The 15004-nt window shown below is 42.2% G+C and overlaps 3 protein-coding genes across 3 annotated transcripts in view; 1 reads left to right on the top strand and 2 right to left on the bottom strand.

The window, feature by feature from the left end:
* The window catches only part of LOC311028848 (tumor necrosis factor ligand superfamily member 10-like), a gene marked incomplete at its 5' end in the record, with an annotated part of 7807 nt that extends 7397 nt beyond the window's left edge, over window positions 1-410 (bottom strand). The window contains one exon of the mRNA XM_084033645.1: window positions 276-410. Coding sequence (XP_083889771.1) covers window positions 276-410 — 135 coding nt within the window. The remainder of the gene's footprint in view (window positions 1-275) is intronic.
* Window positions 411-1412: 1002 nt separating this feature from the next.
* On the top strand, window positions 1413-5342 carry emc9 (ER membrane protein complex subunit 9). The gene is made up of 6 exons (XM_084033209.1): window positions 1413-1608; window positions 2235-2441; window positions 2602-2678; window positions 2815-2884; window positions 3313-3407; window positions 4135-5342. Exons 2-6 carry the CDS (start codon window positions 2247-2249, stop codon window positions 4313-4315), a joined length of 618 nt encoding a protein of 205 aa, XP_083889335.1. The 5' UTR covers window positions 1413-1608; window positions 2235-2246; the 3' UTR covers window positions 4316-5342.
* Window positions 4353-14608, bottom strand: irf9 (interferon regulatory factor 9). The gene is made up of 10 exons (XM_084033204.1): window positions 14480-14608; window positions 14077-14137; window positions 12776-12898; window positions 12476-12656; window positions 11256-11404; window positions 10930-11014; window positions 7817-7876; window positions 7044-7436; window positions 6520-6635; window positions 4353-5622 (listed from the first exon to the last, which is right to left on the bottom strand). The coding sequence occupies exons 2-10, from the start codon at window positions 14131-14133 to the stop codon at window positions 5419-5421; spliced, it is 1368 nt and encodes a 455-aa protein (XP_083889330.1). The 5' UTR covers window positions 14134-14137; window positions 14480-14608; the 3' UTR covers window positions 4353-5418.
* Between the last annotated feature and the right edge of the window lie 396 nt (window positions 14609-15004).

Genomic DNA, 15004 nt, shown 5'->3' with positions numbered 1-15004 from the left:
ATCATAGGATATACTGTTGTGTATTAGATGTGATTCTACTCTGCATTCACATGAATCTGCTGAGAATCTGTTATTACACTGCATTTAATGATTTACCACGTGACAGTAATCCACAGGTATCTACGTTATGACGTAGCGATGTGACCTCTCTCCTGTTTGATGCGATTGTTTCGGTGTCGTCACGTGACTCCCTGCTGTAATCTCAAACTACTCTGTTGTTGTTGTAGTAGTACATCAACCTGACCCCCCCCCCCCCGGTCGGCGCATCCTCTCACCGCCTTCATGAAGCTCCGGAACAGCGCGTCCAGCAGCATCAGCTTCCACGGCTCGCTGACGCCCCTCGGCAGCGGCAGGTAGACGTAGTAGGCGGCCGCCGCCAGCAGCACGGCCCCGGCCAGACGGAGCCTCATCGCAGCGGACTCTCACGGACCACCGTTCATGCGGAATCACGCTGCACGGGCTTCAGGCGGACCGGATCGGTGTACTCCGCACGGGGATCGACGAGACGCCGAGGAATGACCCCGATTTCAAAATAAAAGACCGAATTAACACTTGCCGTCAATCTAATGGCGGCAATGGCATTAGCGTGCGACATTTCTCTTATTCTGAAATGTCGGTACGGGAAGTGCTGTAAGCCTTTCGTAATGTGGTTGCCGACGGGAAATGTAGTTTAAAAAATACATATATAATATATTTTTTTTTATACATGTGATTTTTAAATGCATTTTACATTCAAAAATACGTTTTTTAATAATTACTACTTAAATCTACAGCAGAAAGCAGACTTTTACTCTTGATGAGGTCTGATGAACCAAAGTTATTCTGCTCTCCTAGTTGTTTAATAAAGCAAACAAAGTAACTCATGCTAGAGGCTGGAAAACAATATATGAATGACGCTGAGCAGATACTTCCTACTTTAGTCAAATATCTACTTTCAAAGCAATCATTTTCAATCGTGTCATATCATTTTAAATAGCTTCTGCCAATTCACTCAAGGCAGTCTGCTGTGCTATGGTGTAAATGGGTTTTACAACCAATTTTTGAAGATTTATATTTTAAATAAGCTACTGTTAAGTACTGTATTCATTTATAAAACATTATTTAAATAATTCAACATGGTAAAACGTATTTTTCCATGTAATTTTTCTTTATTTTGACGACTATACATTAAGTATAACATTTAAGTAATGTTATCCAAAACGACTCTTGATTTATGAATATAATCCCCATGTATTTTTTTTTTTTTTTTTTTTATCCTTTTACACAAACTCGTATTACATGATTCAGCCTGTCCGCAAGGGGGCGCACTGCCGTAGAACGTCAGCGTCACACAGCGGCCGAAGAAGGCGGAAAATGATTGACATCTCGTTGCTCCATTTAGATTACAAAATAGTGACGTCTCGGCCAATCGGATGAATAGGTTTGATTCTTCTGGGCGGAACCGGAAATAGCGATTCGACAGTTTTTTTTATCAGCTAAGTGAATAGCTTAGCGGTTGCATCTCCTTTAAAACCTTTAAAAGGTCGTAAAACCGTATTTTAACCGATATATTTGAAGGTCGTAAAGTACGCGTTTGTTTGCCGAGGCTTCCGTCGTAGATACCGGAAGGTAAGTCGTAACTACGCTGTGACTGGTTTGCTAGTATGCTAAGGCTAATACACTGAAGCAGTACCCGGCTAGCTGGTTTGTTAGCTACATTCAGTCAACCTAACCCTCCGAGGCGCGTTTTGTTCGTGATTTATGCCCAAAATGTTGACGACTGATGCTCTTATGTGCGAGGACGTTGTCGTTGACGAGGCGGGTTGTCACGTTCGTTACGTCTCTTTAACGTAACCAGATCTGGGATCAGAGCTCACAGCAGTCTTCTTCAGTGAAACAGCTGCACCAGAGATGAGAGGACTTTGTGTTTTAAGCTTGAATTTAATGCAGGAATGACTGAAGGATGTTTTGATGAGGAGCAGTTCACGCTAGTAAAGATGTGCCAACCAACCCCGTAAATGTCAGAACAGTCAGCCTCCGCAGCGCCTTGACTTTGAAGACTATATTTATTTATTGGCCAGTCGCAAACATGTAGCTTATTTTTATTTTATTTTAAGACTTTATATTAATTAATAATAATATGTATATTAATAATATCTATTTATATGTATTAATAATATTAATACAGTTCCATTTTTAAAATCCATAATGTGACATTGGAGTTCTGCGCGCCGTGTGTCCCCGTGGTCCTCCAGAGTGACGTCACCATGGGCGAGGTGGAGCTGTCCTGTCGGGCCTACGTGAAGATGTACCTGCACGCCTGCCTCTTCCCGCGGTGCAGCATCAACGGGCTGCTGCTGTCCTCCAGCTCGGCAGGGGGCGCCGTCTGCGTGACGGACTGCGTGCCGCTGCTTCACTCCCACCTGCCGCTGGCCCCCATCACCCAGCTGGCCCTCACACAGGTAGGTAGGGGGGGGGGCACAGGTGTGGTGGGAGCAGTATTCAGGTCATTTACACGAGTAGAAGTATCAGAACCGCGGCGTGGAAATACTCCAAGCAGGTAATCTCCCTCCTTCGGTGGCGAAGGTCCAGTAAGAACCCGGTCTGGTTCTCTCGTTTCAGGTGGACGTGTGGTGTTCACAGACGCAGCAGAGGATTGTGGGATACTATCAAGCCAACGCCTGCGTATCAGATAACAGGTGAGTAGAACGTGAACAGGTACAAACACCTCGTACACTGTCTCACCACACTTTCCCAAACCCTCCGTGGTGAAATGAGATCCAATAGGAACAGGAAGAGGAGACGCTAGAATGTGTTCACCTTCTCTGTGTGCAGCCCGACTCCGTGCGCCCTGAAGATCGCCGATAAGATTTCTGAGCAGTTTGACAACGCGGTTCTGTTGATGGTGAGTACTTTAATGCTGTTGGTCCGATCCCGATCCATCACCATACTCGGGCGCTGATTCCAGTTATTCTATTATTATCCTTTCTTCAACAAGAGTTGAATCATATTCTTTACCACTATATGACACATCAAATGTTTCTGTCTCCATGGCGACGGCAGGATGGACCTCATGGTTCTTACATCGTGTCACAGAGAACAGCCGTGAATCATAAAGTCATCATAAATAAAGGCTTCATAAATACGTACAAAATGTTTTCTTGGTATATAGAATTATTATTATTGTATTTTTTAAAGAAAACGATGTGCTGTATGATGAACACTAATTATGATTAAATAACATTAGAATTTGTGCTGAAACAGTGTTTTCATGCAGATGAATGTGAATATGAATAAGTGTTGGTGTTGATCATCGTACTGGTTTGTGAACAGCTGGACGGCAGCCGGATGTCTCCGGACCACCGGGTTCCTCCCATCGTCATGTACGAACGCAAGGATTCAAGATGGCTGCTCAAAGACAAGCACACGTGAGTCACGGCGGCGTTTATGTGTGAATGTTTACAGCAATCAGCTATTTGTGCTTTTATGTGTCAATGTTTCAGACTTCCTCACTAAAGTTAGTTATCTCAGTGGGAAGAATAACCTGCAGAAAAACTCAAATACAAAATATAAATAACATCTCATCGTCATCAGAAAGTTGTTTCCTGTGATTAAATAAAAATAAACATTAATACAAACAAACATTTTATTTAAATAAAAGCCCGTTAGCGACATTAACACTCTTTTTAAATTAATAAATATAAATTAATTTAAAGCAAGTATTAATCACGATTGTTTTAAGTACAAATTGTTTTAGTTTTAAGGGATTTTTTTTTAAATAACCAATTTTACTTTTAAATTAAGTAGTTTTAAGTCATTTAAACCTCATAATTTAACACATTTTTTAAGCCAAAACTATTATTACTTAAAACTAAGTGACAAAAGATGATTCAATCATTTTTTAATAAGTTATAATACATGTAATTAATTGATCATAGTTTTAAGTTGTAATTTCACATTTGATTAATAATCGTTTATTAAAACTTAAAACTATTAGAAATGAAGCTTAAATACATTTAATTTAAAACCCTGGACGTTGTTGGACAGCAGGTTTGTTTCCTTTGTGATTAAATTAAATGAAACTAGTTTTATGAACATAAACAAACCGTTTCCATCATGTTCGTGGATTTAATCGTCGTTTCCCGCCGTCTCCAGGATCATGCTGCGGCAGTGGGAGGAGACTCGGGCCATCGCCGGCCAGATGCAGGAGTCGGGCGATCACGCGCTGCTGGTGGACTTTGACAGCCATTTGGATGACATCACAAAGGACTGGACCAATCAGAAACTGAACACCAAGATCGCGGAGCTGGCCTCGCCGGCCAACGGGAACATCTAGAGTCGTCTGACTGATTTATTTATGAGACGACCACACGAAAGTTTAGTTCCTTTAATGCATTTCCTCCAGTGAACAAGGACGTAACATAGAACGTGCATAAATAACAACATATTTACATCTTTGTAGGTCCTGAACCCCCTCAGAGTGTGCCTTGTGGTCCAGCCCAACACCCTCTGATTCACCTGAAACAATGCACCTGTGGTATTTTGGTCCCATTTTGTCTTTTTGTTGTTTTTCTTTTTTAATTGTTATTAACATGATCATTGTATTGCTCCAGGGGTGGACAAAATAAGAGAAACGCCTTGCAATGCAGTAAAAAGTAATTAGACTCGTGTAGACGTAAGGACACTTTTAAGTGTTGATTAATAACTCCTCCCCCAGGCGCCCAGAATATGGAAATGTAATCGTATTAAATATGCAAAATGTCCTTTTATAGAATATGTACGTCTGCAGAGTTGAAGTAATGAACAGCAACAGACAGCGTTGGGAACGGCCGTCGTGTCGGGGAACGGCGTGCGGCGGCCTCGACTACGGCGAACCCTCTGAGCTCCGTAGCCGTGCAGGACGTTGTCCTCTCCGTCTCCACGGTAACGACAGGAAGACGTAAACAGGAGTTCCTTATCTCCCCGAGGTCAACCGGCTGCACTCTTGTACTTTTCTCACATAATAACATAATAAAATGTAACCGGAGCAAAGGTTGGATTCTTCTTTTCAAAAGTCTCTTCAACGGTGTGAAATCTATCAGAACATCAGTACCAAGGTTTAACTGCAACAACGTGAAAGCATGATTACAACGTTAATTAACGGCTACGACTGTCTTTATCTACGACTGTCTTTAGTTTGTGAAAATGTAAATACGAAGCGGCAAGAAAAGGAAAAAACGGGTAAATTGACGAAGGAACGATGTGAAAGAAATCATTTTAAATGCAGATTGTCAAACGGGAGGAATCCTGTCCACTGATTGGCTGCAGCTCTGAAGACGACGTATGAGTGTTGGTCTACATGTAGTGGTCCAGGTCCAGTCCAGCCCCCCCCCCCCAGTCTAAAAATGTCTTTAGTGCTACGAGTTGTTTTGTGCCTGTTGGGCTGAGCCAGGTGGACTCTTATTCTGAAAGAGTGAGTTGTCTCTTATTTTGGAATGAGCCCCCCCCACAGCTGGCGGTCTGCGAGTCCTCCACGGGTACAGAGACCAGGTTCAGGGTGATCTCCCCCAGCGGAGACTCACTGGCCAGTGAGTGCAGCATGTTGATGGAGCTGAAGATGGACTGGGTGTTGTAGACCTGCTGCTGGGCCCACGGGAAGCAGATCTGAGACCAGGTTCACATTAATATTAATAATCAGGACATGTGATCTCACATTAATATCAATAATCAGAACATGTGATCTCACATTAACATTAATATTAATAATCAGGACATGTGATCTCACATTAATATCAATAATCAGAACATGTGATCTCACATTAACATTAATATTAATAATCCGGACATGTGATCTCACATTAACATTAATATTAATAGTGGGGACAATGTGATCTCACATTAATATCAATAATCAGAACATGTGATCTCACATTAACATTAATAATCAGGACATGTGATCTCACATTAATATCAATAATCAGAACATGTGATCTCACATTAACATTAATATTAATAATCCGGACATGTGATCTCACATTAATATTAATATTAATAGTGGGGACAATGTGATCTCACATTAATATCAATAATCAGAACATGTGATCTCACATTAACATTAATAATCAGGACATGTGATCTCACATTAACATTAATAATCAGGACATGTGATCTCACATTAACATTAATATTAATAGTGGGGACAATGACGCTGATTAATCCACAGCAGAAGTTCACTAACGTTTAAAATGATTTGTAACCAAAATGAAAAATACGTGAATATTAGTGATTTCAACCTGTTTGACATCTAATTATATATGATTTGATTTATAGTTTTTTTTAGGTGAGTAATAATTAAAACGTTTAAGCAATTAATAATTTAATTAAAATGTATCCATTATTTAAATGGAATTTGACTCAAAGTCTTTAATCAGAAAATTATGTTTTTGTAAAGAATTTAAAATTTCACCGTTCTGGTGTTGAAGCAGTTCATATATATGGTAATATATAAATATGATGACGTCATACATATGAATATGTATTTATATATGAATATGTATTTACCTTGACGATGATGAGTTTTCTGGACGGGTCGTCCGCTTTGCTCAGCTCTTCTCCGAAACACAGCGTGATGGCGCTCTGCGGCGGCTCGCCGCCGTTCAGACGGTACTGCTCCAGTTCTGATGGCGAGAATCAAACCAGACTTCCTCAGATACATAATCACATCATAATGACATCATAATCACATCATAATCACATCATAATGACATCATAATCACATCATAACCGCATCATAATCACATCATAAGCACATGGTTACTGCAGCGAGGCGAGTCTGGTTCATGGTCACATAAATGTTATTATATTATGTGATTTTTGAGTCCACCAACCGAATATGTTACGTTTCTGATCATAAACACATGGAGAGAATATCTGACGTTTAAATATTCTTTCATTTATAACATATGTATTTATATTTATTTATATCTCCAGTTGAAATATTAGCACTAAATCTTAATAACCAGGTCTTTGAATCTCCCCGTGTTTATGTTCAGTAGAACGTCGTGGTTCTTGGTTTCAGGACTCACGTCGTCTGAACGTGTCCTTGCAGAAGAGCAGGACCGGCTCCAGGCATCTCTCCATCTTGTGGGGCCCCGGCGTGGATTCGTGAGGCCCCGCCCAGAAGACCCGTCCCTGACAGAACCGGGTCCCGTAGACCCCCAGCGGCGTGGAGGTCAGCGCCACGCCCCGCACCATGAAGGCCAGCAGGGTGGACAGGGCCTGCAGCTCGGGGCCCGCCGGCAGCGCCGAGGCCGGCTCCGGCAGCGGGATGCGGGGGAACCGGCCCGTCATCACGGCCGCCATCGCCGGCGCCGCCGGGGACGACGGCAAGTACTGGATCCTGACGTCGGAGTTCTGGATCTCACGCCGGAGGACCTCCCGCCCCAAATAATGAACCGCCACGCTGAAGGACATGTGATCTGGAGGGACGACACCAGAGGGTCAAACACCTTTCAAAATAAAAGGTGAAAGTAATGTGGGTGAAAAGAACCTTTCAAAATATTTTTTTTTTTTAAATAATGTAGTTATAGGTGAACAAAAACTTTCAAAATAAAAGGTAAAAGTAATGTGGGTGAAAAGAACCTTTCAAAATATTTTTTTTTTTTAAATAATGTAGTTATAGGTGAACAAAAACTTTCAAAATAAAAGGTAAAATAATGTAGTTATAGTCAGAAACAACTTTCAAAATAAAAGGTAAAATAATGTGAAACCTTTCAAAATAAAAGTGTAGTTGTGGTATTCTCTAGAACAAAGCTCTCTAGCCGTCATGCGGATGTAAAGATGCAAATGTTTCTCTGACCTGCTGCTGGAACGGCGACGCTCTCCTCGATCCGAACGTCCAACTGGATTTCATCGACCACTGAGAGGGAGGGAGGGGGGAGAACAAGGAGTTCAGGACGTATGAAACGACTGTTGAGTTGTATTGATGGATAACCAGTGGCGGCGCCAGAGTATTTTTTCTGGTTCAACTACGGTGGGGCTAACTCATACGACGGTGGGGCTCAAATCAATGTCAGAATTTCAATGTGAATATATGACAACACCCAGTGGCGCTGCCAGCCGGAATCCAGTACGCACTGGGAGGACTTTCTTTGAAGGTGGAAAAATGTTTTTGATGCTGCTGAACCGGGCCGGATGCAGCCGCATTTGAGAGGACGATCGCGCGTGTGAGCGATTTTTATGCCTTTTTAACAATTTTAAATATTTTTTTATGAATATATCCTGACTGACTTTTTCGTGAATTTTCGACGTGCTGTCGACTTTTTTTTGGGGGGGGGGATATGACTAAACCTTTTTATGACTGTTTTGGACTCACTACACTCAGATTTTGATTGACACGCGATATAGAAGCATATGTTAGGACTTTTACATCATTTTTACAACATTTTATGAATTTTGTCGATTTTTCACTTTTTTTTCGACATGCTATAGTATGATTTTTTTTTTCCCTGAAAAAGTTGACCATGGCTTTTTATGCTTGTTTTGGACTCCCTACACTCAGACTTGACGCGACAAGCGATACGGGCGATTTTTATGACTTTTTAATATTTTTTACGAATATTTCAAGAATTTATTTTGACTGACTTTTTCGTGAATTTTCGACATGCTTTTGTATGACTTTTTTCTAAAAAAGATTTAAGATATTCTTCCAGCGTAGAGAAGTTTTTATTTAGCAGCGGACAGAGAGGAAGCATGTGAGAGAGAGGGGGACGTGACATGCAGCAAAGGACCTCCAGGCGGGATTTGAACCGGTGTCGTCTGCATATATGTTTACATGATAAATGGCTTGCACTCTAACCACTAGGCCACCTGCCAGCCATGAACAACCCTTTTTATGTCTTATTTGGACTCACTTCACCCAGACTTTGATTGACACGCGATACACAAGCATATGTTACGGCTTTTAAATCATTTATACAACATTTTATGAATTTTGTCGATTTTTCACTTTTTTTTCGACATGCTATAGTATGACTTTTTTTTTCCCACGAAAAATTTGACCATGGCTTTTTATGCTTGTTTTGGACTCACTACACTGAGACTTGACGCGACAAGCGATACGAGCGATTTTTATGACTTTTTAATATTTTTTACGAATATTCCAAGAATTTATTTTGACTGACTTTTTCGTGAATTTCCAACATGCTTTTGGATGACTTTTTTTTGGGGGGGGGGGGGGGGGGGGGGGAATATGACTAAGCCTTTTTATAACTATTTTGCACTCACTACACTCAGATTTTGATTGACACGCGATATAGAAGCATATGTTAGGACTTTTACATCATTTTTACAACATTTTATGAATTTTGTCGATTTTTCACTTTTTTTTCGACATGCTATAGTATGACTTTTTTTTCCCGTGAAAAAATTGACCATGGCTTTTTATGGCTGTTTTGGACTCACTACACTGAGACTAGGCGCGTCAAGCGATATGAGCTATTTTTATGACTCTTTAACAATTTTAAATATTTTTTTATGAATATATTCTGACTGACTTTTTCGTGAATTTTCGACATGCTATAGCATGACCTTTTTTTAACAATATGATCAAGGCTTTTTTTTTTAAAGATTATTTTCTTGCATAGACACCTTTGTATTTAGCGGTGGATAGAGAGGAAACATGGGAGAGAGAGGGGGATGTGACATGTATCAAAGGCAGTGGCGGCGCCAGAGTATTTTTTCTGGTTCAACTACGGTGGGGCTAACTCATACGACGGTGGGGCTCAAATCAATGTCAGAATTTCAATGTGAATATATAACAACACCCAGTGGCGCTGCCAGCCGGAATCCAGTACGCACTGGGAGGACTTTTTTTGAAGGTGGAAAAAAAAAATTGATGCTGCTGAACCGGGCCGGATGCAGCCGCATTTGAGAGGACGATCGCGCGTGTGTGCGCAATTACGCATAGCGTGTGTTGGCCCCTCTCCACTACACAATACAGCTCGGCTCTAGTCTCGTCACCTCTCTGCTGCTGAGCACTGTGGGCCGAGCCGATGCATGTCTCTCTCCCCGGGCCGGCAGAGTTATCATACCGTACTGTGCGTGCGTGTCCAAGCGTGTGTGTGCGTGCGTGGAGTGCTCACAAGCGTGCGCTTGTGTTTAGGTCGGGGATGGAGGGCACAAAAAACTATTTGCACCGGGGCCTATCACCATGATATACACTACTGTTTCACTGATACTGAAAACATTAGATTTGGTCTTAAAAAAGTATTTTTCCATTTGTTGTTGTATTTGCCGTTTCTGTGCGTACATTGAAATTGAATCCTGGCGGCGGCGCTGACAACACCCTCCCGCAGCTATAAACACGCACACAGTGAGAGAGAGAGACAGAGACAGCGAAACGTGAATAGTTCCGTTAACAGCCGGGACCCGAGTGGTCATCTTCCCCTGCAGGTGTCAACGGTGCGTCCGTAGTTTTATCCAACACGCCCGCCACCGCCATCTGTTGTTCCGTCCGACGATGTTTAAAAACAAATGTATCCATGATACATTTTGACCAGCTTACTAACGTTAACTTAACGTGAGTGACTATAAGCCGCTAACGCGAACTGCTAGAGCCAGGTAGCTTACAAACTAGTAGCCTGCTGTCTCTGTGTCGAGCATACACTAAAAGCGGGCTCACATGAGTGACGTTTACGTACGGACAGTACAGTCTGTTAATGAACCCAGATCAGTGACAGTTGTCATCGCAGCTGCCTGAACGCCGTTACGACGTGACGTGGTGGTGCTGTTGAACTCCGCACTTTTCTTGGTTATTTTGTTGTCTTTCGTTTTCTTGGTGGTTTTATGGTAGGGCTAACGGCTAACGGCTAACGGCTAACGGTAGGGCTGACACAATTCTTGATGGGGCTATAGCCCAACCAAGCCCCTCCCTGGCGCCGCCACTGTGGATAACAATGCGTTTGGACTCACGGTGCATGGCAGCGGCGGCGGGAGGCTGAGCCGGCTCCTCCATCTGGACGTGGATTTCACTCCACGGCAGAATGTCATCAACAAGCTGAGAATCACACAAACCTTCAAGCTCAGGCTTTAAACTTCATTCAAAGTTCAGTTATTATTAAACACAGACAACAATAAATAGGATTGAAAGACTAAAAATAACAAATAAAAAACACTAAAATAAATCGGCTCAAGAAGTGGAAATACTATTGAAAACAAATAAATAACGAGGTAAACAGGTTTCTTTCATTTGTTTACCACGTTCATGTTGTAGCTTCTAATTTTCATAATCCACTCACCAGCTGTGATGTCACTTCCTCCTCCTTTATCTGCTTGAGCGGCTCGACGTCACTGCTCTCTGATTCGCTGCTGCTGCTCCTCCTCCTCTTCCTCCTCGGCCTCTTCATGGCTTTCACTCTGCACTTCTTCTTCTCCGGAACCACCACGCCTGCACAGGAAACAGGAAACCCTCAAACACTCAATAAGACGAGTCTTCTTTAATCACCGCCACCGCCATCATCAATAAAGGATCAAACATCAGACAAAGTTGTTCTTTGGCCTTCTGTCCTGAAAAAACCCAGACGACTGGGTACAAAACCTTTCAAAATAAAAGGAAAAAATTACTTATAGGTAAAAAAAACGTAAAAAAAAAAAAAAAATGAAATAATGTAAGTTATAGCCATAAAAGGTTGGTCTTTTCTTAAGACCTAAAAAAAAACAAGTGGGTAAAAAACAATTCAAAATAAAAGATAAAAAATAATGTAGTTAAAGGCAGAAAATGGATGCAGACGGTGAAACGGAGACGTGCAGGAAGAACGAGAAGAAGAACAAAAGAAGAACAATAAGAGATCCGTGTTTCCTGCCGATGATGAAACAACAAGGGTGTGACTTTAAGAACTCACGATCATTTACACAAGAACTAAAATACACTTAGTACCTCCCATTTCATGTCAATTTATACTTCTACTTCTAAATCATTCATCGTATTAAGCAGCTGCTTCTTCATGCATACGTACGTATTACTATATAATACATATATATGTATATATATATGTATTATATAGTAATACGTATATATATAATATGTCTATATATATATATATATATATATATATATATATATATATATATGTATACGTATTATATATATATACGTATATATACGTATTAATGCATTCTCACAAAACAATGCATTCTTTTTTTTTAATACTTTTTTACTGATGCAAGAAGCTTCGGTGCCGAAGCGTTTTTTCGCAGGACGATATATCGTCCGACAAAACGATATATCGTCCGACAAAATGATTAATCGTGACTACGCGTACCTACGCAAACAGCTAAAATGTCCAGATGAAGACGTAATCAAGGGAAGATCCGTGAAAACGTCGATTTTTGTAAGCGCTCTGACTGACTTTTTTAATTTATTTTTGTTTCTCTTCGCATAGAATGAACGTTGTCATGGAAAGCTACGATTTCTTCGTCATCGCAGATCAGATCCGCGATGAGTCCGGCGGACCCTCACCCTGCTCGCTGAGGGGGACCAGCCGGTAGACCTTGTAGGGCTCCGAGATGTCCAGCTGGGCTCGCTCCAGCATCTCCATGAACTCCGGACTCTTGTTGAGGGCGCAGCGGAGGCGGGTCTTCCAGGACGCCGGGCTGTCCTGACCGCTGTCCGTCAGCTTGCCTTTGAACTCCGCCCACGCCTGCGAGAGGACAGAGGGCATCAAACAGACGCCATCGAACCCCGGACCCCAGCTTTCCCAGCCCCCTTCAGAGACTCTCTGAGCCGGCTGGTAAAAAGTCCCGTGGACTACGAACGCACCTTGAAGATGGCGGCGTCCTCGTCCTTCCGGAAGTCCTGCTTCCCTGCGTGTTTCCACGGGATGCGGAACATCGTCTTGGCGGCGTCGTCCCAGACCAGACCCGGGTACTTCCCGCTGCCGACCTGCACCGGATCATACATACACCGTTACAGACTTCCTGGTTACTGATCCGGATCATACGTACACCGTTACCGACTTCCTTCTTACTGATCCGGATCATACGTACACCGTTACCGACTTCCTGGTTACTGATCCGGATCATACGTACACCGTTACCGACTTCCTTCTTACTGATCCGGATCGAGGATTAAAGTAATCCATCCTACGGATCGACTAACTACTTTTAATGCAAAAGAGTAAAAAAAATGAGCTGATGTAGGAGTACTTTGACTGTACCAGAGTATTTTTACAGCATGGTAGTAGTACTTTGACTGTAACAAAGTAGTTTTACAGTGTGGTAGGAGTACTTTGACTGTACCAGAGTATTTTTTACAGTGTGGTAGGAGTACTTTGACTGTATCAGAGTATTTTTACAGCGTGGTAGGAGTACTTTGACTGTACCAGAGTATTTTTACAGCATGGTAGGAGTACTTTGACTGTACCAGAGTATTTTTACAGCATGGTAGGAGTACTTTGACTGTACCAGAGTAGTTTTTACAGTGTGGTAGGAGTACTTTGACTGTACCAGAGTATTTTTACAGCATGGTAGGAGTACTTTGACTGTACCAGAGTATTTTTACAGCATGGTAGGAGTACTTTGACTGTATCAGAGTATTTTTACAGCGTGGTAGGAGTACTTTGACTGTACCAGAGTATTTTTACAGCATGGTAGGAGTACTTTGACTGTATCAGAGTATTTTTTACAGTGTGGTAGCAGTACTTTGACTGTATCAGAGTAGTTTTTACAGTGTGGTAGCAGTACTTTGACTATATCAGAGTAGTTTTTACAGTGTGGTAGCAGTACTTTGACTGTACCAGAGTAGTTTTTACAGTGTGGTAGGAGTACTTTGACTGTATCAGAGTAGTTTTTACAGTGTGGTAGGAGTACTTTGACTGTATCAGAGTAGTTTTTACAGTGTGGTAGGAGTACTTTGACTGTATCAGAGTAGTTTTTACAGTGTGGTAGGAGTACTTTGACTGCAGTATTAGTCTGAATACTTGTTGATGTGTTTGTTTGATGTCACTAGAGGCCTTTCTGTCTCCCTTTCCGTTCCCCCTCCCTTTCTCTTCCTCCCCCTCCTCACCCCCCCCTCACCCCCAGCCCCCTCCCTTTCTCACACACGCACGCACACGCACGTACCTGTTCAACGATCCAGGAGCGCAGTCTGCGCGTGGAGCGCGTTCTTCCAGCTGCCATGACTCTTTGAAGAGTAAACAAACAACAACAATCAGACAGACATTACACCCCCCCCCTCCCCCCGCTCTGTCACTTTAATGACGCTTCTTTCATCACCCTAACATTATTAATAATAAAACAATGAAAGTTCAAAGGTCGACGTGACCGTGATGCAGACTCGGGGCTCGGCGCGTGCCGTTTCATCTCGCGCGGAGCCAATAAACCGACTGTTCTCAAACACGCACAGAAAGAAACTGCGTTTCTAAATCCACACATCTGTGAGGGATCTGGTCTCACCTAAATCCACACATCTGTGAGGGATCTGGTCTCACCTAAATCCACACATCTGTGAGGGATCTGGTCTCACCTGTCACCGCGGGTTGGTTTAAACCGGGATTCAGGAAGTCGGCGGAGTTTCGTTGAGCTCGGTGCGTTTCCTCCGCGGTGCCTTCGGACTGAAGCGGCTCTGCGGTCCGGACACACCGCCTCGGCGTGAACGCTCCTTTTCCCAGAAGTCACGTGACTTTAAGGAACCGAGCGCTGCGCGTGTGTGTGTTGGCCGCCAGAGGGCGACAACGGACACAAACATACAGAACCCAGTGATTTTTAGGCGGCCGTAGAAGTATTCACAATCTTTACCTTGTTTTCGGAATAATGTATTTTTAAATGTTTAAAAAACGCTTTGTAACAGATAAAATGGTATATATATATATATTATATATAGATTAATTTCTGGTTAAATAAAATAACAGATGTATACTTATTCTCTATATTTTATTTTATTTTTTTAAGATGATGGTCTTTAACTAAAGTATCATGCTGCGTACACACAAGAGTACACACTGGAAGAAGACATTTGTAAAGGTAAAAGTAAACTTAACTTAATTTACTA

Source organism: Eutrigla gurnardus (genome assembly GCF_963514095.1).
Source record: "Eutrigla gurnardus genome assembly, chromosome: 18".
Lineage (NCBI taxonomy): Eukaryota > Metazoa > Chordata > Actinopteri > Perciformes > Triglidae > Eutrigla > Eutrigla gurnardus.
The sequence above is the reverse complement of the archived record's forward strand: the minus strand, read 5'-3'. Positions and strand labels throughout refer to the sequence as shown.

What these genes read in the sequence shown, in the direction of transcription:
- emc9 (XM_084033209.1), top strand. Translation starts at nt 2,247, where the DNA reads ATGGGCGAGGTGGAGCTGTCCTGTCGGGCCTACGTGAAGATGTACCTG. An exon ending in ACAACGCGGTTCTGTTGATG is followed by an intron (nt 2,885 to 3,312) that starts GTGAGTACTTTA and finishes GTTTGTGAACAG; the next exon opens with CTGGACGGCAGCCGGATGTC. An exon ending in CTGCTCAAAGACAAGCACAC is followed by an intron (nt 3,408 to 4,134) that starts GTGAGTCACGGC and finishes CGCCGTCTCCAG; the next exon opens with GATCATGCTGCGGCAGTGGG.
- irf9 (XM_084033204.1), bottom strand. Translation starts at nt 14,133, where the DNA reads ATGGCAGCTGGAAGAACGCGCTCCACGCGCAGACTGCGCTCCTGGATC. An exon ending in AGGAAGTGACATCACAGCTG is followed by an intron (nt 11,015 to 11,255) that starts GTGAGTGGATTA and finishes TGTGATTCTCAG; the next exon opens with CTTGTTGATGACATTCTGCC. An exon ending in CAAGGACACGTTCAGACGAC is followed by an intron (nt 6,636 to 7,043) that starts GTGAGTCCTGAA and finishes TCTCGCCATCAG; the next exon opens with AACTGGAGCAGTACCGTCTG.